The sequence below is a fragment of the Salmo salar genome, chromosome ssa09 (assembly GCF_905237065.1).
Source record: "Salmo salar chromosome ssa09, Ssal_v3.1, whole genome shotgun sequence".
Lineage (NCBI taxonomy): Eukaryota > Metazoa > Chordata > Actinopteri > Salmoniformes > Salmonidae > Salmo > Salmo salar.
This window is the reverse complement of record NC_059450.1, coordinates 15,464,401-15,490,586: the sequence shown is the minus strand read 5'-3', so window position 1 is coordinate 15,490,586 and position 26,186 is coordinate 15,464,401. Positions and strand designations below refer to the sequence as shown.

Below are 26,186 nucleotides of genomic sequence, written 5' to 3'. Positions count from 1 at the left end.
CAATTCGAAAGTTTTATTTTCAGTGTTATGTTGAACTCAGGCCTTTTCGTTAGGGGAGCAATGTTAAAAAAAAATGATTTGAAATTGATTTGTTTATTACTTCTTTTTACTTTGAAAAGTGTTGCATTAATGACAATTTTGTGGAAATTGTGGTCAAATATCTGATAAAAAAAAACAACATAATAATTATGAAATAGATGAGTACAGATCCTAATCTCAGTGATCCAAGAGGAAATTTCTTGCGGGAAAATGATGTTGCATCCCTCCAATAGAGTTCGACACTTGTAGAATCTATGCCAAGGTGCATTGAAACTGTTCTGGCAGCTCGTGGTGGCCCAACACCCTACTAAGAGACTTTATGTTGGCGTTTCCTTTATTTTGGCAGTTACCTGTACTCTGAGGCATACCAAACATTAGGAACACCTTTCTAATGCTGATTGGCTGACAGCTGTGGTATATCAGACCGAATACCACGGGTATGACAAAATATTTATTTTTACTGCTCTACTTACATTGGTAGCCAGTTTATAATAGCAATAAGGCACCTCTGGTGTTTGTGGTATATGGCAAATATACCACGGCTACGGGCTGTATCCAGGCATTATATTGGCCGTATACCACACCTCGTGCCTTATTTCTTAAATGTAGCCTATACTGTATTTATCTTTTAATTCAGTCATCTCGGTTCTCATTTGAATACTTTTTTTAAAACCTTTGCTCGTTTATTACAATTGCAAAGACATTGAAAAATTGTATTTAGTGAACTTCGTTCTGAAGATATCGGCGGTCACAGAGAGACAGATAAACATTTTGATTCAATGTTTAGCTGAGATTTTCTGTGTATTAAGTGACATTGAAGGGGGGAAGCATCTAACGACGCACTTAGCTGTTCTACGAGTGGTCTGAGGCAGTTGGTAAATAACGAGCATTTTCAAGTGCAACTTTAGCTGGTTTTGGGAAACGGTTCAGAGATTTAAACTATGCTCCTACGAAGGTTCTAATGATGAAATTAGCCTTAAGATGCTTTCGGGAAATCGGGCCCTGATCTGTTAGTGCAAGTGAGTTTGTGGAGCTCTTTACACTCGCGCTCGATCAATCCATTGTAGCTCCTCTCTCCCTCCCTCTACGACACTCTGAGGGAGGGATGCGCACTTAGGGAGATCGGACTCACTAGGATCTCTGTCATCCACAACCGTCTCTTTCCTCTCAGCCTCAGTGCATTATGCAGGTAGGATTACAGTCCACTGACTGACATCCACCCCCCCCCATGGTGGAATGTGGATTCAGAGGAATTCAACAAAGATATCTTCTATCACTGTCAGAGTTCTCCAGGGTTCCGTTGCCATGGGTTACCATGTGTACACTGTGTTGCTTCACACTTGATGTCTTTACATGTTGCCTGCACATCTCTATGTGCTAACATCAAACTGTTTGTTCATGATGTCCTTGAAATGGGAGGAGATCATGTTCTCTTGCAGAATGTCAGTGGACCTACGGGACTCCTCATCCAGTGTGAAGGTGTTCTTTAATTGAACATTCATCATTCCACAGTAGATAGATAGATAGATCTGAAGGGACTTCCCTGGTATGCCACAGGCTCCAAACCCACCTGGGCATGTTGCTGATTGACAGAACTCTTTGTGTCCTTGTGTTACTGTTGGTATCCAGGCTGCTTGCGTATCATATCAAAATGCAGATCTGCAAGTGCAATGGTAACTATTTTTAGCTTTTTTCGCTCACACAAACACACCCACTTGTAGCATCTTTGTTTAGGGAATGTATAGTTTATTATTTAGCTTATGTTTTGTAAATCATTTTAATTAGTTGAACACCCAATTTGATTTGGTTGTTGCGATCTATGTCTCTCTCCCCCCTCCCTGTTAGTCGATGAACTCTACTCGCCGGATGTTTCTGAAAAGTTCACATGACGGCTATTAACTCTGACCCCATTCCCACTCCATTACCCAATTAACTACAGTCAGCTGGCACTGTTTCCCCACCTGCACCAGCGTTTTGGGCCACATTTGAGTGCTTTTCTATTGAGACTTACCCTTACACCAGTGGGCCGCCGGTGTGTTATGGTAATGAAAGCTCTGGTGTTGTGCTTCCATCAGGAGTGTGACACTGACTTGTGGCGAGCAAAATCAACAGCCTCTGCATCATTCAAGACCGTTGCTTTGTGAGAAGGTGGTAAAGTTCACAGTTAGCCATTGTTATGTAAATGAAAGCTTTAAAAAAAAAAGTACCCAGGGCCTTGCCTCTAAGTCAGAGCAGGTCCACCGGAGCTGTGGCTCAGTGAGTCACGGGTGCTGGCCCGTGTAGATGGGTGGAGAGTCTGAACCTTTTGGGTTAAACACTGGGGTAAATCTTAATTGGAAATGCCCCAACATTCATTACTCACACACCACACAATGTGAATACTTTAACTGTGCACTTTCTGTAATTCCTACTTAACGATTTCTTGGATCTGACAAACTTGGGCAGGTTTCCATCATAATGCTTCCACCAGTCCTATCACTTGAGATCAGTTAGGCTGTAAGCCTACAATGTCGAGAAATGGGGGGGAAAGGAGGAATATAGGCCTGCAGGGATTGACATGGGTGCCCTATTGCCTGGGGCAAGTTAATTTATAATTGTTTTACTGCTAACCAAAATTCTAATAATTCCAGTACTGATCTTCCTGGTTCCTCACCAATGTGTAGGTGAAAGGCAGGCAACATATGACACTTGTGCGTGTAAATGGCTCATTTACGTTTTCGGACAAGTGTTCACAATCTTCAGGCAACCAAAAAGTACTCCCGTCTTGCCCGATCGGTAAGTGCCTTCGAGACTTTAACGTCAGTCTCTGGCTATGCATTATGGCCACATCAAAGCCAGTTCCCCAGAAATGGACTGAACTGAAACATCCCTTAATTTTTCACTAGTAACTAACGAAGCTAGCGAGGGTGGAAATGAATATCAGGATGTGTTCATCATAGTCAGCCGGGAGCAGAGAGATCAGTGAACCCTTAGGGCTGAGTAATGATTTCAAAACAGTCCAGAGAAAAAGCCTTTTGCTCAGTAACTCAGACCTACTTTACAGAGCTTCAGGAAAATTCATCTCATTTAATTGTAGTACTTTTCCCTGTGTAATCTAGTCATGGAAAACATGAACTGTAATCTCTCAAATCCTTTTTTATCCATTTAATTTTACAATGGCAGTTGGATATAAGAGTGAGGTTGACACACACACACACACACACACACACACACACACACACAAACACACACTGCAATTTGTGTCCCAGTGCCCTAGGGCTGGGCGGTATACCGTATTTTATGATACACCAGTATTGATGCAGGGACCGGTTTGGGTTTTTACTTGACCTTCTATAACGGTATTTCAATGTTTGGTTTGTTAAATGTGATACGCCGTGTGTAACGTCCATTTAATTTTTTTTTTATATATATAGTTTACTCCGCTACTTGAGTCATCCCTCTCCGCTCTCTCTCTCCATGCCGCTTTCCACACAGACCTGGTCCCACCTCCTGTCACTCAAGGAGCGCATTTGTTGTTCCTCGACCACGACACACTTGCGTTCAGTCTGCATGGTTAATGCAGCACATGCAACAATGTTGATGACAACGATGCGGTTTTCACTTTGCTTCCAGTAGCGTTCTATAATCACAATATTACTTTGTTTCACATCTGCAAACGGCTAGTTTGTCTTTTGTTAGCAACTTGGGCCAAAATTGTGTTAGCCGCTAATACTAATCGCTAGTTAGCTAGCAAATAAATGTACTGAGTCAGAACAAACGTAACTAGCTATGCAGCATGATAATACCAGTGATGGTATGTTTGTGCATCAGTATCTTCTAAATAAAAGAGGAATAGCTAAGAGAGAACATTATTATAGGGTCCCCTAGGAAACACTTATCAACACTTTGGTTCCTACCCTGTCACAATAACTCCTCTGTGGCATTTTAATTTGTTGTCTTGTCAAACAACACTGTATTCAAAGTGCCCACTATTATATTCTAACTATAGAATTAGAATAATAATTATATGTCCATGATTCCAACAGTTCACCCAAGTGTTGCTCTAAATCGCAAGTCTAATCGCAGTTGCAACATTTGGTTAGAAATAAGGCCTGGATTGTTAACCTAGGGTGTGTGCCTGCAGCCTGGGGCAATAGGAAGTATAGGTGTGTGTCATAGTAGATGCTCAGTGTTATCACCATTTGGAAACCCACTTTTGTTACCCACTGAAGAGAAAGTGCCCCACAACTAACAGTTAATCTGTCTGTGGGAAGACTCGACATCCAGGACAGGAGTTATGTAATCAGCATTCACGCACGCACGTATGCACACACATACTCAGACAGTACCCCCCCAACACACACACACACACACACACACACACACACACACACACACACACACACACACACTCAAACAACATTTTATTAAAACCTACCCTACCTGATGTTTCTCCAATGCATTTCAATCCCTTTTTGTCCCGCCAGCGTTGGTTTCCTCTGGGAGATGGTTTCCGGTCTCTCAGGTCTTTTGTTGGCTTGTCTTGAGGATTATGACGGGGAGATAAAAGGGCTGTGTGATGAGGCCTTGTAGATGGAGCCGCATGGTACATGAATAGAGCTGCTGCTGCTGGGACAGTAATTGCAGCCAGTTGAATTTACCAAATGGGTCCAGACAAAGAGAGAAAGAAAAGCATAACTTGTCGAGCAATTAGTGGCCTGGGTTGGCCTCTGCTGTTACTGATGGCCACCTGCCTTCTGTATGCCTCTGCATACTGGACACACACACACGGATCACTGTACAGTATGCCTCTGCATGTGTCTGAGAGGCAGAGAGAGTGCTAACTCAGGGAAAGTGTCTGTCTGTGTTGTCTTGGTCTCCCTGTGGGGCCCATCGGCCTCATTACCTCTCATCATGCAGACAGACGTACAGGAACCAACAGCAGCTGCTGGGACATCCTGTCCTGTACAGAGAATGCTCATACATAGTCACAAATAGCAGGGTGTCTTCTCCTTGTCCCTCATCTGCACTGATGTGAAAGGCACAGTCACAGAAGGCATCCACCATATAGCTAGATATTCTCCTTTTAAAGCAGTCTCCCTGAGGATTTAAGTTGCCACCAACTGCTTAGGGCACACAACTCCAGACTGTCAAACTTATCCAGATTGACAGTCTTACGGGGACTCGTTGGGACCGTTGCCTGAGTGGTACCAAGCCCTGGAGCCTCCTGAAGAGAGAACAGTCTGACCTGAGTGTGGCTGACACACACACACACACAGTCTGAAATATGGAGGGATGGCCTGTCAAGATGAGATGGGGTGTTTGGCTTGCTTCCCAGGGGTGTGAAAATAATGGACCTAATAATAGCCAATTGTGATGTTGACTTGACTTTCAGAAGTAAGCACTTGTATGTAGGCTACCCTTCTCTTTGTGTCTTTTACAGTCCAAAATCTTAAGTCCGGTGTCTCAGGTCATGGTCTTATTAAGCCTGAGGTAAGTGTTCTGTTGTGTTGTCAGTGAGTGAAGGTCCATCTGCTCATGCCCTGTTCTCATCCTCTACCTATCACGTCCCTATCCCTGCAGGATAGCAATTACATTCTCTTATACCCCGTCGAGATGGGCCTGTGCCGGGCAGACGCTTTGGCCGACATTGAATCCTCCTTTAGTCTCTCCTACTGTATGCCTCTCTGTGTGCTGGTTAGCTGTACCACTGCCCTCATCAACCCCTCTTATCACTACCGTCCTCCTTCCAGCTCCATCCTAGATCCAAACTGGCCTAGATCCAAACTGTGAAATCTGGAATATTCTGCTAGTTTCCTGGGGGAGGTTGCATATAATCCTGCGTTGCATATAATCAATGCGGTGCCGGTTAATTTATCATCGAATCACAGCCTACTTCAACTTCGCCAAACAGGTGATGATTTAACAAAAGTGCATTCTCGAAAAATTTACCTAACCTAAACATCAATGCCTTTCTTAAAATCAATACACAGAATTATATATTTTTTAAATCTGCATATTTAGTTAATATTGCCTGATAACATTAATTTATTTTAACTAGGGAAATTGTGTCACTTCTCTTGCGTTCAGTGTAAGCAGAGTCAGGGTATATGCAACAGTTTGGGCCTCCTGGCTCGTTGCGAACTGTGAACTAATATGCCAGAATTTTACATAATTAGGACATAACATTGACGGTTGTGCAATGTAACAACAATATTTAGACTTAGGGATGCCACCCGTTAGATAAAATACGGAACGGTTCACTGAAAGAATAATTGTTTTGTTTTCGAAATGATAGTTTCCGGATTTGACCATATTAATGACCAAAGGCTTGTATTTCTGTGTTTATTATATTATAATTAAGTCGATGATTTGATAGAGCAGTTTGACTGAGTGGTGGTAGGCAGCAGCAGGCTCGTAAGCATTCATTCAAACAGCACTTATTGCGTTTTGCCAGCAGCTCTTAGCAATGCTTGAAGCACAGCGCTGTTTATGACTTCAAGCCTATTAACTCCCGAGATTAGGCTGGCAATACTAAAGTGACTAAGAACATCCACCAGTCAAAGGTATATGAAATACAAATGGTATAGAGAGAGTCAACGTGTCATCATTTCTATAATAACTACAACTTAAAACCTATTTTTTACATGGCACATATTGCACTTTTACTTTCTTCTCCAACACTGTTTTTGCATTATTTAAACCAAATTGAACATATTTCATTATTTATTTGAATTCTAAATAGATTTTATTTATGTCTTATATTAAGTTAAAATAAGTGTTCATTGTTCATTCAGTATTGTTGTAATTGTCCTTGTAATTGTCCTTATATATATATATATATATATATATATATATATATATATATATATATATATATGCAGATTAACTTCTATGGGCTACGTGGGACGCTAGCGTCAGTGAAATATCAGGGCGGCAAATTCAAAAACAACAAAATGTCATAATTCAACTTTCTCAAACATACAACTATTTTACACCATTTTAAAGATACACTTCTCCTTGATGTAACCACATTGTACGATTTCAAAAAGGCTTTACAGCGAAAGCAAAACATTAGATTATGTTAGGAGAGTACATAGACAAAAATAATCACACAGCCATTTTCCAAGCAAGGACATGTCAATAAAACCCAAAACACAGCTAAATGAAGCACTAACCTTTGACGATCTTCATCAGATGACACTCCTAGGACATTATGTTACACAATACATGTATGTTTCATTCGATAAAGTTCATATTTATATCCAAAAACAGCATTTTACATTGGCGCGTGATGTTCAGAAAATGTATTCCCACCAAAACTTTCGGTCAATGTGCACATCAATTTACAAAAATACTCATAAACGTTGACAAAATATACAACAATTATTTAAAGAATTATAGATATACTACTCCTGGATGCAACCGCTGTGTCAGATTTTAAAATAGCTTTACAGAGAAAGCACATTTTTCAATATTCTGAGTACATAGCTCAGCCATCACAGCAACCTATATAGACACCCGCCAAGTTCGGGGCCACCTAAACTCAGAAATAATATTAGAAATATTCTCTTACCTTTGCTGATCTTTGTCAGAATGCACTCCCAGGACTGCTACTTCCACAAGAAATGTTGTTTTTGTTCAAAATAATCCATATTTATGTCCAAATACCTCTGTTTTGTTCGTGCGTTCAGAGCACTATCCAAAGGCATAACGCACGAGCGCGGTACCAGAGACGAAAAGTAAAAATGTTCCATTACCGTACTTAGAAGCATGTCAAACGCTGTTTAAAATCAATCTTTATGGTGTTTTTAACGTAAAATTGTGATAATATTCCAATCGGACAATAGCGTATTCATTCAAGGGGAAAAAGAAGGAACAGTGCGCTCGCGGGACTGCGCATATCCAATCCCTTTGTTGCCAGGCAGTCCACTTAGTAACTGAGCTCCTATTATCTGCCCAGTGACAGGAGAATGCTCAAACAACTTTCTGAAGGCTTTTGACAGCCAATGGAAGCCTTAGGAAGTGCAACGTAACCCCACAGATACTGTAGTTTCGAAAGGGACTAGAAAGATGAACTACAATTCTCAGATCCTCCGCTTCCTGGTTGACTTTTTCTCAGGTTTTTGCCTGCCATATGAGTTCTGTTATACTCACGACACCATTCAAACAGTTTTAGAAACTTCAGAGTGTTTTCTATCCAAATCTACTAATAATATGCATATTCTAGTTTCTGGGCCAGAGTAGTAACCTGTTTAAATTGGGTACGTTTTTCATCCGGCCGTGAAAATTATGCCCTTAGCCCAGACAGGTTAAATAAAAATTGGCTTTTTATTTATATATATATATATATAAAAGCAGCTAAAAGCCTATATATATATATTGGCCGATTTAATAATCGGCACCAGCGTTGAAAAATCATAATCGGTCGACCTCCAGTGTGAACATACAGTCAACTAGAAGTTGTGTCTGAGAGCGGAGTGGAAGTGAGCACCTCAGACGGGTAACGGGTTAACAGGCAATTATTGAGCCTGGGTTTTCTTATGAGTTGATTAGAGTTGATTATTTGTTTTTGTAAATACTTGTACAGTCGCCGGCTTAGTATCTTCATGTTTGTTAATAAAAACCTCACTCTGGGCAAGATAAAACACATCTTCCTCGTATGCCTCCTCACTGTTAAAATCCTACCTCATGGTCAACCTCACAGCTATACTTACTGTTAGCTGTCCTTGTTTGTAGGTTCATTTTTCATCTTACAGTACATGTTGATACAGTGATAGCTGGCCAGTGGTTTTCCAGTTGATGCTGGTGGTCTAGTTGACTGAAAGGAAAGAGTAATGAATGTGAGAAGTGGTACCAGTAGTCTGGGCTCCATGCCCAGTCATTCCATGAACATTTCATTAGTTGTTCTTCACAGGCGATGGTGTTTTAATGTTTGTGAGGCTAGATGTGATTTTCATAATCATTATGCTGCAATGCTTTTCTCATTTTAGAGGCGACTTGATTGCCTCAAACGGACGCGGTTGGCTTAGACTGTTGACAACATGTAAACTACACTGAGTATACCAAACATTAAGAACACTTTCCTAATATTGAGTTGCACCCCCCGCCCCCCCTTTTGCCCTCAGATCAGCTTCAATTCCTCGGGACATGGCCTCTTCAAGGTGTCTAAAGCATTCCAGCATTCTTCCCACAGTTGTGTCAAGTTGGCTAGATGTCCATTGGGTGGTGAATTGTTCTTGATACACACAGGAAACTGATGATAATGAAAAACCCAGCAGCGTTGCAGTTCTTGACACAAATTGTTGCGCCTGGCACCTACCACCATACCTCGTTCAAAGGCACTTAAATATTTTGTCTTGCCCATTCATCCTCTGAATGGCACACACACTATCCATGTCTCAAGGCTTAAAAATCATTTTTTAACCTGTCTCCTCCCCTTTATTTACATTGACTGAAGTGGATCAATAAGTGATCATAGCTTTCACCTGGATCGACCTGGTCAGTCTGTCATGGAAAGAGTAGGTGTTCTTAATGTTTTGTACACTCAGTGTATATTTTTGTCTCCATCTTTATTTAAAACATAAATACATTTGCACAATAAGCACTTGTCTCTCAAATACATCATTACAGTTGTTGGTTATACGATCACGTATATCCTACCAACGGGACATTAAAAACTGTAATATCTTATGTTTCACCGAGTCGTGGCTGAACGACGACATGAATAACATACAGCTGGTGGGTTTTAAGCTTTTTCGGCAGGATAGAATAGCGGCCTCTGGTAAGACGAGGGTTGTCGGTCTATGTATATTTGTAAAGAACTGGTACATGAAATCTAAGGAAGTCTTGCGGTTTTGCTCGCCTGAGGTAGAGTATCTCATGATAAGCTGTAGACCACACTATTTACTAAGAGTTTTTATCTGTATTTTTCGTAGCTGTCTACATACCACTACAAACCGATGCTGGCACAAAGACCACACTCAATGAGCTGTATACCGCCATAAGTAAACAGGAAAACTCTCACCCAGAGGCGGCGCTCCTAGTGGCCGGGTACTTTAATGCAGGAAAACTCATCCGTTTTACCTAATTTCTATCAGCATGTTCAATGTTCAACCAGAGTGGAAAAAACTCTAGACCACCTTTACTCCACACACAGAGACGCGTACAAAGCTCGCCCTCCATTTGGCAAATCTGATCATAATTCTATCCTCCTGATTCCTGCTTACAAGCAAAAACTAAAGGAGGAAGCACCAGTGACTCGGTTAATAAGAAAGTGGTCAGATGAAGCAGATGCTAAGCTACAGGACTGTTTAGCTAGCACATACTGGAACATGTTCCGGGATTCTTCCGATGGCATTGAGGAGTACACTACATCAGTCACTGGCTTCATCAATAAGTGCATCGATGACGTCGTCCCCACAGTGACTGTACGTACATAACCCAACCAGAAGCCATGGATTACAGGAAACATCCGCACTGAGCTAAAGGGTAGATCTGCCGCTTTCAAGGAGCGGGACTCTAACCCGGAAGCTTACAAGAAATCCCGCTATGCCATCCGACGAACCATCAAACAGGAAAAGTGTCAATACAGGACTAAGATTGAATCGTACTACACCGGCTCCAACGGTCAAACTGAAACGAGCCACCTATGATTCCCCACATGGCAGCTTGTCATTGTTGCTAGCTATCTGACCGTTCAGAATCCTAATAAAGCACGCCTTCCGGCCACCGATGCGTGCGCATCATTTAAAATTCTCGTGACGTTGTCAGCCATCCCGTCTATAGACGTCAACACAATAACCCTACTGAAGAATGACAGGAGTTCTTTAGAATATTATCAGCCTGTGTTTCAATAGAATAATGATGAGCGGGCTCTCTTTATTGAGCTCAGTACATTAGTGTGTGTGATTGTACCACACGGAGTATGAATGGTATGCAGTTCAGCTCAGCAACTTCTTCTGGGCTTTCTACTCTCTCTGTTGGAAGCGCTCTTTGATAGATGTTGAGATACTAATTCTCCTCCTGCTCATTCACTCACTCCGTGTTTGACTCTATCCCTCGTTCTGTACAGAGGAGGAGAGGATGATGAGGCTGCGTTGATCGCACTGAACATGGGCTGAAAAGAGACCCATGTGCTTTTGCCTGTTGAGTTGCGTACATACACACCACTCCAGCTCTGCCACTGGGCTCAGAGGCACACCATGATCTACACACACACATACACACACAAAAGAGAGCTACAGAAACGAGCATGGCAGTAATGGGGAATTGGTTATACCTTTTGTGCTTTTCAAATTACCATAATCATCTGCCCAACAACATCTCCCCTCATCATGTCAATCATCCTCTCTGTTAGAAAGCTGTTTGACACCACTCTGAGGGGAAAAGCATGAGTTTCTGCGGAGAAAACAACCAGTTTGCTTGCCAAATTGGGTTTCCTCCAGCTGAGACATTCATTGCGACCAGAGAGCAGAGAGAAGGGCATGTTGCTCTGAGCAGGTTAGGACAGTCACAGTGTGACGTCATGAGAGAAGGTGCTGAGCAGTTAGACTTCTCTGGCTCTTTCTGCTTTCAGAGCCAGACATGAATGAACCAACATATTTTAAAAGGCTTTTCACTTCTGCTTTTATCATGACCAGTACTATACGAACCAATAGGTCTACTTGACAGTCACAGTTCCATTTTGACTTAACTTTGGTTCCTGTACCGCTCTACAGTGCCAGCTCTGTGCTGGATAGTACTACCCTCCTCCCATACTGTGTAACTAGCCAACTCTTCAATAGCATAATTTGGCATGACAATGAATGAGGCTAGGATTGCAGTGTATTGTATGCCAAATTTAATATCCATGTGATTTGAGGCTAATGATACCCACTTCTTCTCCCTGACAGATGTAGCCAACGGTTCCAGTTCGGGTTACCGGTCGCCCCCCAGGACGAGAGAGGTGGTCATCAATGGGCAGACTGTCAAGCTCAAGTACTGCTTCACCTGTAAGATCTTCAGACCACCGCGTGCCTCTCACTGCAGCCTTTGTGACAACTGTGTCGGTAAGTCATCTTGTTAGGACCGCACACATGCTGGGACGGTGTGCGGACTGAAGGAGAAGTGGGTGTTTGCTTATGTGTGCATATATTTATTATTTATTTCACCTTTATTTAACCAGGTAGGCCAGTTGAGATCAAGTTCTCATTTACAACTGCGACCTGGCCAAGATAAAGCAACGACAAAACAACAACACAGAGTTACACATAAACGTACAGTCAATAACACAATAGAAAAGAAAAATCGAAAAATCAATCAACAGTGTGTGCAAATGTAAAAGAGTAGGGAGGTAGGCAATAAATAGGTCATTACAATTTAGCATTAATACTGGAGTGATAGATGTGCAGATGATGATGTGCAAGTAGAGATACTGGGGTGCAAGAGGCTAAGTAATAATATGGGGATGAGGTAGTTGGGTGTGCTATTGACAGATTGGCTGTGTACAGGTACAGTGATCGGTAAGCTGCTCTGACAGCTGATGCAAACCTGTTACTTTCCGCTAGCGGAACGCCTCACCAATATCCAATGGTATAGAGTGGCGCGAATTACAAATACCTCAAAAATGCAAAAACTTCAATTTTTCAAACATGACTATTTTACACCATTTTAAAGACAAGACTCTCCTTTATCTTACCACATTGTCCGATTTCAAAAAGGCTTTACAACGAAAGCAAAACATTAGATTATGTCAGGAGATTACCCTCCCAAAAATAATCACACAGCCATTTTCAAAGCAAGCATATATGTCACAAAAACCAAAACCACAGCTAAATGCAGCACTAACCTTTGATCTTCATCAGATGACACTCCTAGGACATTATGTTATATAATACATGCATGTTTTGTTCAATCAAGTTCATATTTATATCAAAAACCAGCTTTTTACATTAGCATGTGATGCTCAGAACTAGCATACCCACCGCAAACTTCCGGTGAATTTACTAAATTACTCACGATTAACGTTCACAAAATACATAACAATTATTTTAAGAATTATAGATACAGAACTCCTTTATGCAATCGTGGTGTCCGATTTTAAAATAGCTTTTCGGTGAAAGCACATTTTGCAATATTCTGAGTACATAGCCCGGCCATCACGGCTAGCTATTTTGACACCCACCAAGTTTGGCCCTCACCAAACTCAGATTTACTATAAGAAAAATTGGATTACCTTTGCTGTTCTTCGTCAGAATGCACTCCCAGGACTTCTACTTCAACAACAAATGTTGTTTTGGTTCGAAATAATCCATAGTTATATTTAAATAGCTCCGTTTTGTTCATGCGTTCAGGTAACTATCCGAAGGGTGACGTGCCGGCGCATTTCGTGACAAAAAATGTCAAAATATTCCATTACCATACTTCGAAGCATGTCAAACGCTGTTTAAAATAAATTTTTATGAGATTTTTCTCGTAAAATAGCGATAATATTCCAACCGGGCGACGTTGTATTCGTTCAAACACTGAAAGTAAAACATGGAGTCGTCTCGTGCACGCGCGCTCCAGTGTCATTGTTCTTAGAAGGACCACTCACAAAAACCCATGCTGTTTTTCGCCCAGAGACTGGAGAGCTCTCATTCCACTTTCTGGCGCCTTTTGAGAGCCAATGAAAGCCTTAGAAAATGTCACGTTACAGCAAAGATGCTGTATTTTTGATAGAGATGCCCTAGAAGGAGAACAAATTGTCAGACAGGGCACTTCCTGTATAGAATCTTCTCAGGTTTTGGCCTGCCATATGAGTTCTGTTATACTCACAGACACCATTCAAACAGTTTTAGAAACTTTAGAGTGTTTTCTATCCAAATCTACAAATTGTATGCATATTCTAGTTTCTGGGCAGGAGTAGTAACCAGATTAAATCGGGTACGTTTTTTTTATCCGGCCGTGAAAATACTGCCCCCTATCCCTAACAGGTTAAAGTTAGAGAGGGAGATATAAGACTCCAGCTTCAGTGATTTTTGCAGTTCGTTCCAGTCATTGGCAGCAGAGAACTGGAAGGAAAGGCGGCCAAAGGAGGTGTTGGTTTCGGGGATGACCAGTGCAATATACCTGCTGGGGTGGGTGTTGCTATGGGGACCAGTGAGCTGAGATAAGGCGGCGCTTTACCTAGCAAAGACTTATAGAGGACCTGGAGCCAGTGGGTTTGGCGACGGATATGCAGTGAGGGCCAGCCAACGAGAGCATACAGGTCGCAGTGGTGGGTAGTATATGGGGCTTTGGTGACAAAACGGCACTGTGATAGACTACATCCAGTTTGCTGAGTAGAGTGTTGGAGGCTATTTTGTAAATGACATCGCCGAAGTCAAGGATCGGTAGGATAGTCTGTTTTACGAGGGTATGTTTGGCAGCATGAGTGAAGGAGGCTTTGTTGCGAAATAGGAAGCCGATTCTAGATTTAATTTTGGATTGGAGATGCTTAGTGTGAGTCTGGAAGGAGACTTTACAGTCTAGCCAGACACCTAGGTATTTGTAGTTGTCCACATATTCTAAGTCAGAACCGTCCAGAGACGTGATGCTAGTCGGGTGGGAGGGTGCGGGCAGCAATCGGTTGAAGAAAATGCACTTAGTTTTACTAGCATTTGAGAGCAGTTGGAGGCCATGGAAGTGTTGTATGGCATTGAAGCTCGTTTGAAGGTTTGTTAGCACAGTGTCCAAAGAAGGGCTAGATGTATGCAGAAGGGTGTCGTCTGCGTAGAGGTGGATCAGAGAATCACCGGGAGCAAGAGCGACATCATTGATATATACAGAGAAAAGAGTCGGCCCGAGAATTGAACCCTGTGGCACCCCAATAGACTGCCAGAGGCCTGGACAACATGCCCTCCGATTTGACACACTGAACTCTATCTGAGAAGTAGTTGGTGAACCAGGCGAGGCAGTCATTTGAGAAACCAAGGCTATTTAGTTTGCCGATTTAAGAATGCGGTGATTGACAGAGTCGAAAGCCTTGGCCAGGTCGATGAAGACGGCTACACAGTACTGTCTTTTATCAATGTCGGTTATGATATCGTATAGGACCTTGAGCGTGGCTGAGGTGCACCCATGACCAGCTCGGAAACCAGATTGCATAGTGGAGAAGGTACGGTGGGTTTCGAAATGGTCGGTGATCTATTTATTAACTTGGCTTTTGAAGATTTTAGAAAGGCATGGCAGGATGGATATAGGTCTATAACAGATGTTGGCCGGGGTAGGGGTAGCCAGGTGGAAAGCGTGGACAGCCGTAGAAAAATTCTTATTGAAATGATTGATTATCGTAGATTTATCGGTGGTGACAGTGTTTCCTATCCTCAGTGCAGTGGGCAGCTGGGAGGAGGTGCTTTTATTCTCCATGGACTTTAGTGTCCCAAAACCTTTTGGAATTAGTGCTACAGGAACCACATTTCTGGCCTTAGCTTTTCTAACTGACTGTGTGTATTGGTTCCTGACTTCCCTGAAAAGTTGCATATCGCGGGGCCTATTCAATGCTAATGCAGAATACCACAGGATGTTTTTATGCTGGTCAAAGGCAGTCAAGTCTGGAGTGAACCAAGGGCTATATCTGTTATTAGTTCTACATTTTTTGAATGGGGCATGCTTATTTAAGATGGAGAGGAAAGCACTGTTTAAGAGTAACCAGGCGTCCTTTACTGACAGGATGAGGTCAATATCCTTCCAGGATTCCCGGGCCAGGTCGATTAGAAAGGCCTGCTCGCTGAAGTGTTTTAGGGAGCGTTTGACAGTAATGAGGGGTGGTCGTTTGACCGCGGACCCATAGCGCATGCAGGCAGTGATCGCTGAGATCCTTGTTGAAGACAGCAGAGGTGTATTTAGAGGGCAAGTTTGTCAGGATGATATCTTAGAGGTTGCCCATGGTTACGGATTTAGGGTTGTTCCTGGTAGGTTCCTTGATAATTTGGGGGAGATTGAGGGCATCTAGCTTAGATTGTAGGACGGCTGGGGTGTTAAGCATGTCCCAGTTTAGGTCACCTAACAGTACGAACTCTGAAGATAGATGGGGGGCGATCAATTCACATATGGTGTCTAGGGCACAGCTGGGTGTTGAAGGCGGTATATAACAAGCGGCAATGGTGAGAGACTTGTTTCTGGAAAGGTGAATTTTTAGAAGTAGAATCTCGAGTTGTTTGGGCACAGACCTGGATAGTTTGACAGAACTCTGCAGGCTATCTCTGCAGTAGATTGCAACTCCGCCCCCTTTGGCAGTTCTATCTTGTCGGGAAATGTTATAGTTAGGGATGGTATTTTCAGGATTTTTGGTGGCCTTCCTAAGCAAGGATTCAGACACGGCTAGGACATCAGGGTTTGCGGAGTGTGAATAAAACAAACTTAGGGAGGAGGCTTCTAATGTTAACATGCATGAAACCAATGCTTTTACGGTTACAGAACAAATGAGAGCGCCTGGGGAATAGGAGTGATGCTTGGGGCTGCAGGGCCTGGGTTAACCTCTACATCACCAGAGGAACAGAGGAGGAGTAGGATAAGAGTATAGCTAAATACTAAAAGAACTGGTAAAAGGAGCAGATTTCTGGGCGTGAAAGAATAGGTTCAAGGCATAATGTAATGACAAGGGTATGGTAGGATGTGAGTACAGTGGAGGTTAGCCTAGGCATTGAGTGACGATGAGAGAGGTTTTGTCTCTGGAGGCACAATTTAAGCCAGGTGAGGTCACCGCATGTGTGGGGAGTGGAACAAAAGGGCTAGCTAAGGCATATATATATATATATAATAAATGTAAATGTAAATATTGAGCAGGGCTGGAGGCTCTACAGTGAAATAAGACAAAAATCACTAACCAAAACAGCAATAGACCAGGCATATTGACATTAGGTAGAGGCATGTGTAGCCGAGTGATCATAGGGTCCAGTGAGTAGCTAGGCGAGCTGGAGGCACGGCGATTCAGACAGTTAGCAGACGGCTGCCTCTGTGTCGGCAACAAAGTGTCCAGTCCAATTGGCAAAAGAGGTAATGAAGCCCAGGAATTGTCTGATGGTTCTCTTCGGCTAGCCGGGAGATGGGCCTAGCTCCAGGCTAACTGGTGCTTACTTCAGGACAGAAACACCCCTCGGACGGTTACGTCGGCAGACCAGTCGTGATGGATCGACGGGGCTCCGTGTCGGCAGCAAAGGGTCCAGGCCACTTGGCAAAAGAGGTAATTGAAGCCCAAGAATTTTCTGATGGATCTCTTCGGCTAGCCGGGCGATGGGCCTAGCACGAGGCTAGCTCCAGGCTAACTGGTGCTTGCTTCGGGACAGAGACGTTAGCCAGGAGTAGCCACTCGGATAGCAGCTAGCTAGCTGCGATGATCCGGAGTAAAGGTTCAGAGCTTGCGGTAGGAATCCGGAGATGTGGTAGAGAAAAAGCAGTCCGATACGCTCTGGGTTGATATCGCGCTGTGCAGACTGGCAGGAATTGACCGGGCTGAGGCTGGCAGATGTCCGAGTTAACGGTAATGACCGCTAGCAGTGGCTAACTGACTACTAGCTAGTAGCAAGTTAGCTGGCTAGCTTCTGACGGGGGTTCCGTTCTAATGTATTAAAATAGCAGATCCACACCACATTGATTGAGGCGGGTTGCAGGAGAGTATGTTCAGTCCGTATATGGACTGAACATACACTACTGAGCCTCATTTTGACTTGTTTTAAGAACATTACATCAAAGTTGGATCAGCCTGTAGTGTGGTTTTCCACTTTAATTTTGAGTGTGACTCCAAATCCAGACCTCCATGGGTTGATAAATTGGATTTCCATTTATTATTTTGTGTGATTTTGTTGTCAGCACATTCAACTATGTAAAGAAAAAAGTATTTAATAACATTATTTATTTCATTCAGATCTAGGATGTGTTGTTTAAGTGTTCCCTTTATTTTTTTGAGCAGTATATATACATGGGACGGGACAAGACAATCAAAACAGACATCCCACTGTTACGCCATCTTGGATACATATTGGACATATATTTCTATGTCCCTTTGTGTTTGTGTGGTCTGCATGTACACGTAGCTAAAAGCTGTGTCATGTCACAGGGACATCCCTCCATAGGAATGTTTAATAGAGCTATCTACTGCTATGGTGTTCCACCAATCAACCATGGGTCTCCCAGCCTCCCCTCCAGGCCCGCCTGAGACTCAGTAATCACTGCTCAGCCTCCACAGAGCCACTGCCTCCCTCCTGTTGTGTTCTCCTGTCCTGTACCCAGAGACGGTTCCCATATGGCCAGGGATTTATGGGCTCATTAACGCCTAGCAGAGCCGAGGAAGATGGATGATAGAACATGAGAACAGAACCCCCCCCGTTTCATAACTCACTGTGTGAATCACCCACCGTGGCATGTTCTGTTGTGGGGAGGACCGAGCTGCATGTACCCACTGAACAACAACTTTCTCGGATTCCTTCTCTAGCTCCCTCTATCCATCCTTCTCCATCCACCTGCAGAGCAGTCTGTCTCTCCTATCCCCTCTGTCTGTCATTCTGACTGTGGCAGAAAAAAACAGGCCACTCCCCAAGGCAGTGGAGGAAGAAGCAGGAGGATTTGCGTCTCTCTTCCACGCGAGCAGTGAGCCTGCTCTCTCTAGGCTTCTTCTCTTTCTGTCTGGCCTGCCTGAGATTCTGTGACTTGCCTAGGGGTCTTCTCAACCTCCTCGACAAAGAACACATGGCTGTGAGGAGAGGCCCTGCCAACTCGTGTCTTCCTCTCCTACTCTACCCAGCTCCCTTCCTCCACTAATACGTCCTCTTAACGTTCTGTTTTTTTCTCTTCCAGAAGCTTCTCTCCCAGTTCCCTGATACAGCATGCAAATTCTCGATCATCTTGACATAGCTTGTAGCATGGAGATTTAAACGGCAGGTATCGCAGAGATGTGTATTTGATTCGTGTTCCAAATATAGAGTATTTACACAAGTTTAAAGCTCTGAACAGTCAGCCTGGTAACACTACTGAGTGGTGTCTGAACAGTCAGCCTGGTAACACTACTGAGTGGTGTCTGAACAGTCAGCCTGGTAACACTACTGAGTGGTGTCTGAACAGTCAGCCTGGTAACACTACTGAGTGGTGTCTGAACAGTCAGCCTGGTAACACTACTGAGTGGTGTCTGAACAGTCAGCCTGGTAACACTACTGAGTGGTGTCTGAACAGTCAGCCTGGTAACACTACTGAGTGGTGTCTGAACAGTCAGCCTGGTAACACTACTGAGTGGTGTCTGAAGCAGTCAGCCTGGTAACACTACTGAGTGGTGTCTGAAGCAGCCAGCCTGGTAACACTACTGAGTGGTGTCTGAAGCAGCCAGCCTGGTAACACTACTGAGTGGTGTCTGAACAGTCAGCCTGGTAACACTACTGAGTGGTGTCTGAACAGTCAGCCTGGTAACACTACTGAGTGGTGTCTGAAGCAGCCAGCCTGGTAACACTACTGAGTGGTGTCTGAACAGTCAGCCTGGTAACACTACTGAGTGGTGTCTGAAGCAGCCAGCCTGGTAACACTACTGAGTGGTGTCTGAAGCAGTCAGCCTGGTAACACTACTGAGTGGTGTCTGAAGCAGTCAGCCTGGTAACACTACTGAGTGGTGTCTGAAGCAGTCAGCCTGGTAACACTACTGAGTGGTGTCTGAAGCAGTCAGCCTGGTAACACTACTGAGTGGTGTCTGAAGCAGTCAGCCTGGTAACACTACTGAGTGGTGTCTGAAGCAGTCAGCCTGGTAACACTACTGAGTGGTGTCTGAAGCAGTCAGCCTGGTAACACTACTGAGTGGTGTCTGAAGCAGTCAGCCTGGTAACACTACTGAGTGGTGTCTGAAGCAGTCAGCCTGGTAACACTACTGAGTGGTGTCTGAAGCAGTCAGCCTGGTAACACTACTGAGTGGTGTCTGAAGCAGTCAGCCTGGTAACACTACTGAGTGGTGTCTGAAGCAGCCAGCCTGGTAACACTACTGAGTGGTGTCTGAAGCAGCCAGCCTGGTAACACTACTGAGTGGTGTCTGAAGCAGTCAGCCTGGTAACACTACTGAGTGGTGTCTGAAGCAGTCAGCCTGGTAACACTACTGAGTGGTGTCTGAAGCAGCCAGCCTGGTAACAGTGAAGAGTGGTGTCTGAAGCAGCCAGCCTGGTAACAGTGAAGAGTGGTGTCTGAAGCAGCCAGCCTGGTAACAGTGAAGAGTGGTGTCTGAAGCAGCCAGCCTGGTAACAGTGAAGAGTGGTGTCTGAAGCAGCCAGCCTGGTAACAGTGAAGAGGGGTGTCTGAAGCAGCCAGCCTGGTAACAGTGAAGAGTGGTGTCTGAAGCAGCCAGCCTGGTAACAGTGAAGAGTGGTGTCTGAAGCAGCCAGCCTGGTAACAGTGAAGAGGGGTGTCTGAAGCAGCCAGCCTGGTAACAGTGAAGAGGGGTGTCTGAAGCAGCCAGCCTGGTAACAGTGAAGAGTGGTGTCTGAAGCAGCCAGCCTGGTAACAGCACCGACACATTGGACTCCATTATAATGGTCCTCTCCATCTTGTCAGCTCCAAGTCCTCACACAGTCACTCAAGTCCGTAATGGAGGTCTCATAGGATGCTGTTATCCATGTGCCCACAGTGTCACTCATTCACAGACCAACTCAACCAACTCAGCAGCAGAGTTTGGATATGAGCAGCCTCCCTCCCTCTCCTCTGTGTAATAGGTCGTGTTTGAGTAGGCAGCAGAAGCAGTCTGAAAGAGTAGCTAATCATGCCAGGGCTCAAAGGGAATTATTACTTCCTGAAATGTAGATGCAATGTGGATCACTTCCATTATAATCACAGTTCACATTCTGCCTGGGAGGTTTAGGTAGGAGTTTGATTGAGTCAGGAAGGCACGGTGCTGTCTGTGTGTGACAGGCACTTGTAACTCAAAATAACAACTGGTTAATTTGCCGTCAGTAAACTGTGTGTGGGCATGGTTTAAACTTGACATACTGTGTGTCTGTGGTGCTTTGAAATGGACTGCTGTTTTCAGAGGCATGCCTTTGTACCTGCAAGCCAGCTTCCTCTCAATGGCAGGTTGGCAGTGACTCAAAGCTCTAGTAAACTGTGTGTGTGTGTGTGTGCGCGCACTTTTCCCGCTGTTTATTTCTTTCCCAATTGTTGTTGCACTTGCTTAATGTGTCTTTTAATGCAAGTCTTTCTCTCTCTCCCCGCAGAGCGTTTCGACCACCACTGTCCGTGGGTGGGGAACTGTGTTGGGAAGAGGAACTACCGTTTCTTCTACATGTTCATCCTCTCCCTCTCCTTCCTCACCATCTTTATCTTCGCCTTTGTCATCACACACGTCATCCTGCGTAAGTAGTGACCAATAAAGAGCACACTCCTCTTCATCCGGTCCTGGTTGTGTTGGACGAGTCAACCAGCAGGCTGTAAGTGGGCGTTGTGAAGCCCAGCAGTATTCTGGCTCCTTACCATCTCCCCCAAGTGTGAGATGATGTGTGGGTGGGAGAGTTGGTGGGTGGATGTGTGCTGGGCTGGGGAAAACGAACAGAAGAAAAGACGGACGCGTTAATCAACAGAGAATAGTCTCTGCGCTTCATGTTTCTTTTGTATCCTTCTCCAGATTGTGAAATATTGACTTTGTGGGCATGGGTGAAATAGAAATAAAACTCTCCTTCTTTCAGAGACGTCTGCTCTGTTAGATTGTGTCAGCCCCCATCTCGACAACCAGGTTAACAAGCCTCTCTCCTGTACAGCCCAAATACTTAGTCGTCTTCTCAGAGGAGCTGTGGAGGGTACCTAGCTAGAAACACCTGTCACTGTTATGGATGAGATGAGAAACACTGGGATCAATATGTCTCTGGTGACTGAATTGGGCTAGACGGCCATATTGGATTGTGCTCCCTCTCCTCCCCTCTCTAGCCTCCCTTGCCCCAGATGGCAGTTAAAATGTAATGGCAATTAAAGTGGGTGTGATCTGTCTTGCTCAGCCTCGTCATACTTGCTGACGTCGCCCATTTGGTTTGAAGAGAGACGCTACCGAGTGTTTATGGCGTATGATATCCACCCTGCGCTGTTCGAACAGAAACCTAGACACACAGCACACTCTGAAGGTTTATCACTCTGTTAGGTGCCAATACAGGCAGCTGCCCTCCTCTCCGCTGCTCTCGGCACATTCATAGACCTAGCCTAACTGTCGAAGCGTTTCACTGTAGACTAACGGTGTTGTCTCTTTTTGAGAGAGGCTCTCACTCCCTAGGATTGTGCGAGATTCAGATAGTGTAGGTGTTTAGTGGTTTGACCTTCATACTGGTCTGTTGTATGGAGTTAGCTTTGAGGGTATTAGGCAATATCCCCTACAAGCCTACAGTACATCTGATTCGCTCCGTTCAAAGCCGAGCTCTGTGGCTGACCTAATTGCCAGCCGTGATTCACCAGCTAATTTGCCAGCGATTTGAATGCGAGGAATCGGATTAAAGACGATTTAAAGTTTCTTTTGAGTTTTATTTTTTGAAAGATGAACTGTCATTAAACTCTCTCCTCTTGTCTCTCTCTGCAGGTTCCCATCGATATGGGTTCCTCAACACACTCAAAGACAGTCCTGCCAGATATCCTTTCTTGCAATAGTGATATATATGCAAATTGTGTGTGTATCATGTTACCCTTGACCTCAGGCCTGTGCCATTCCCTGGCAATTGCGTTTTACAGTTGCTAAGTGCGAGTGGCAACTTCCACTCCCTGTCTCTGCCATGCTGTGACCTGTTCTGTTCCTCAGCTCGGCATGACAGTTGTCCCCGATGACTCCTACTCTGATAGGCTTACATAGCCTCTGTCTCCCTCCCTCCCTCCCTCTTCATCTACAGTATTTGTCTCCCTCCATCCTCCCTCAGCGTTGCTGCGTTCCAAACAGCCGGATTTGTCGTGTCGTGTCCTCCCCAGAGGTTGACAGCTGCCTGGGGTGGAGAGGACGAGGAGGGTGACTCTAGCTGACCCTGTGGCTGACCCTGTTGTCATTACTGTCCGAAAGGCTGCAGAAGCTAGCTAACCCATAGTCTCTGCACAACAGTACTGGGAACAATTTGGTCACGTCACATAGATGTATTTTTAGAACGCTTTTTAGTTCCGAATCGTCTTATGGAAAGCCTCGTTATTGAGCTGTTCTAGAACTCTTCTGTAACCTCTATTAACGCAAGGTCATAATCACCCCTCCATGCCGCTTATCTATCAGACGCTTGTAGACTGTATTCTCCATTTCTGCGTCGCCAATAAGCTGCCGGCCGGGCTGCTTGGTTTGCGAGTGTCTGTCCCTCTTGTCTGCAGGGCGTCATTTGTCTGTGCGGGCGTGCTGCTACGCTCTCTCGGCGAGATACGGCGCACGCCGTGCCTGCTGGAGAGGATCCGCGTGGCGGGCTCAGCTGATAACACGGCGGCCTCGTCTCCTACGGCAGCACAGAGCTTTCAAGATGAGGCCCGATAACATCTCGCCAATCTCCCGTGTGTGAATGGTGACCTCGCTGCTTGTCCTTGAGACGGAGAGGGAGAGGTGGCGGCATGAGAAAGTAATCCTGGAGTAGACAGTCATTTGATTAACTCCGCCTTGCCCGATGTCAGTAAGCCTCTGGCTGCATGTGCATGCAGAATGACATCGGCAGGGGAACCACCGTTACATAACTCCTCTCGTCCTGATCGACCACCGCTCCTTGTTCTGATCGTACTATTTGATGCTACTGTTTCGCTGTGCTACCACTGCTGTTTCCAGTCAAATGGACATAGGGCCAGGACGGCGTTGGCAGCAGGTCTATCCATAGCTGTTGGTACTATATGTAGGCTTGTGTCCTTTCTTCTACTCTGCGTTTGTTTGACGTGTGTCTGTGAGGGAGAGAGAGCGGATGCGTTTTTGACTCTCAGCTGTAGCATATTGACTGTGTGTGTGTTGATTCCTTAACCCTTTGGTCACTGTTCTGGAGGTGGTGGTGTGTTTCTTCTCTGTCTGGTCCATAGTGGGGCTGTCTGGATTCCACACGTACCTGATCAGCTCCAACCAGACCACAAACGAAGATGTGAGTACATGTACACAACACACACACACACACACACACACTACGTCACAAATTAAGTAGGTGTTTAAGTGGATTTCTCTTAAATTTGCTAAAGTTCTTGTCTGTAAAACAACAAGTACCTACAAGGTTCCTCCATTCCCCCAGCCTTCTCCTGTCTGCTTCCAGGTTACACATAGACACTACTAGACCCCCAGCCTTCTCCTGTCTGCTACCAGGTTACACATAGACACTACTAGACCCCCAGCCTTCTCCTGTCTGCTACCAGATTACACATAGACACTACTAGACCCCCAGCCTTCTCCTGTCTGCTACCAGGTTACACATAGACACTACTAGACCCCCAGCCTTCTCCTGTCTGCCTCCAGGTTACACATAGACACTACTAGACCCCCAGCCTTCTCCTGTCTGCTACCAGGTTACACATAGACACTACTAGACCCCCAGCCTTCTCCTGTCTGCTACCAGGTTACACATAGACACTACTAGACCCCCAGCCTTCTCCTGTCTCCTACCAGGTTACACATGGACACTACTAGACCCCCAGCCTTCTCCTGTCTCCTACCAGGTTACACATAGACACTACTAGACCCCCAGCCTTCTCCTGTCTCCTACCAGGTTACACATAGACACTACTAGACCCCCAGCCTTCTCCTGTCTGCTACCAGGTTACACATAGACACTACTAGACCCCCAGCCTTCTCCTGTCTGCTACCAGGTTACACATAGACACTACTAGACCCCCAGCCTTCTCCTGTCTGCTACCAGGTTACACATAGACACTACTAGACCCCCAGCCTTCTCCTGTCTGCTACCAGGTTACACATAGACACTACTAGACCCCCAGCCTTCTCCTGTCTCCTACCAGGTTACACATAGACACTACTAGACCCCCAGCCTTCTCCTGTCTGCTACCAGGTTACACATAGACACTACTAGACCCCCAGCCTTCTCCTGTCTGCCTCCAGGTTACACATAGACACTACTAGACCCCCAGCCTTCTCCTGTCTGCTACCAGGTTACACATAGACACTACTAGACCCCCAGCCTTCTCCTGTCTGCTACCAGGTTACACATAGACACTACTAGACCCCCAGCCTTCTCCTGTCTGCTACCAGGTTACACATAGACACTACTAGACCCCCAGCCTTCTCCTGTCTGCTACCAGGTTACACATAGACACTACTAGACCCCCAGCCTTCTCCTGTCTCCTACCAGGTTACACATAGACACTACTAGACCCCCAGCCTTCTCCTGTCTGCTACCAGGTTACACATAGACACTACTAGACCCCCAGCCTTCTCCTGTCTGCTACCAGGTTACACATAGACACTACTAGACCCCCAGCCTTCTCCTGTCTGCTACCAGGTTACACATAGACACTACTAGACCCCCAGCCTTCTCCTGTCTCCTACCAGGTTACACATAGACACTACTAGACCCCCAGCCTTCTCCTGTCTGCTTCCAGGTTACACATAGACACTACTAGACCCCCAGCCTTCTCCTGTCTGCTACCAGGTTACACATAGACACTACTAGACCCCCAGCCTTCTCCTGTCTGCTACCAGGTTACACATAGACACTACTAGACCCCCAGCCTTCTCCTGTCTGCTACCAGGTTACACATAGACACTACTAGACCCCCAGCCTTCTCCTGTCTGCTACCAGGTTACACATAGACACTACTAGACCCCCAGCCTTCTCCTGTCTGCTACCAGGTTACACATAGACACTACTAGACCCCCCAGCCTTCTCCTGTCTGCTACCAGGTTACACATAGACACTACTAGACCCCCAGCCTTCTCCTGTCTGCTACCAGGTTACACATAGACACTACTAGACCCCCAGCCTTCTCCTGTCTGCTACCAGGTTACACATAGACACTACTAGACCCCCAGCCTTCTCCTGTCTGCTACCAGATTACACATAGACACTACTAGACCCCCAGCCTTCTCCTGTCTGCTACCAGGTTACACATAGACACTACTAGACCCCCAGCCTTCTCCTGTCTGCTACCAGGTTACACATAGACACTACTAGACCCCCAGCCTTCTCCTGTCTGCTACCAGGTTACACATAGACACTACTAGACCCCCAGCCTTCTCCTGTCTGCTACCAGGTTACACATAGACACTACTAGACCCCCAGCCT

The 26,186-nt window shown here is 45.1% G+C and overlaps 1 protein-coding gene across 7 annotated transcripts in view; it reads left to right on the top strand.

Moving 5' to 3' along the window:
* The window catches only part of LOC106610784 (palmitoyltransferase ZDHHC14), a 102,045-nt gene that overhangs the window by 57,041 nt on the left and 18,818 nt on the right, over positions 1 to 26,186 (top strand). For all 7 annotated transcript variants that reach the window (XM_014210352.2, XM_014210346.2, XM_014210347.2 and 4 more), the window contains 4 exons: positions 11,913 to 12,068; positions 21,195 to 21,332; positions 22,538 to 22,586; positions 23,936 to 24,038. In XM_014210352.2, the coding sequence (XP_014065827.1) occupies positions 11,913 to 12,068; positions 21,195 to 21,332; positions 22,538 to 22,586; positions 23,936 to 24,038 (446 nt within the window). The remainder of the gene's footprint in view (positions 1 to 11,912; positions 12,069 to 21,194; positions 21,333 to 22,537; positions 22,587 to 23,935; positions 24,039 to 26,186) is intronic.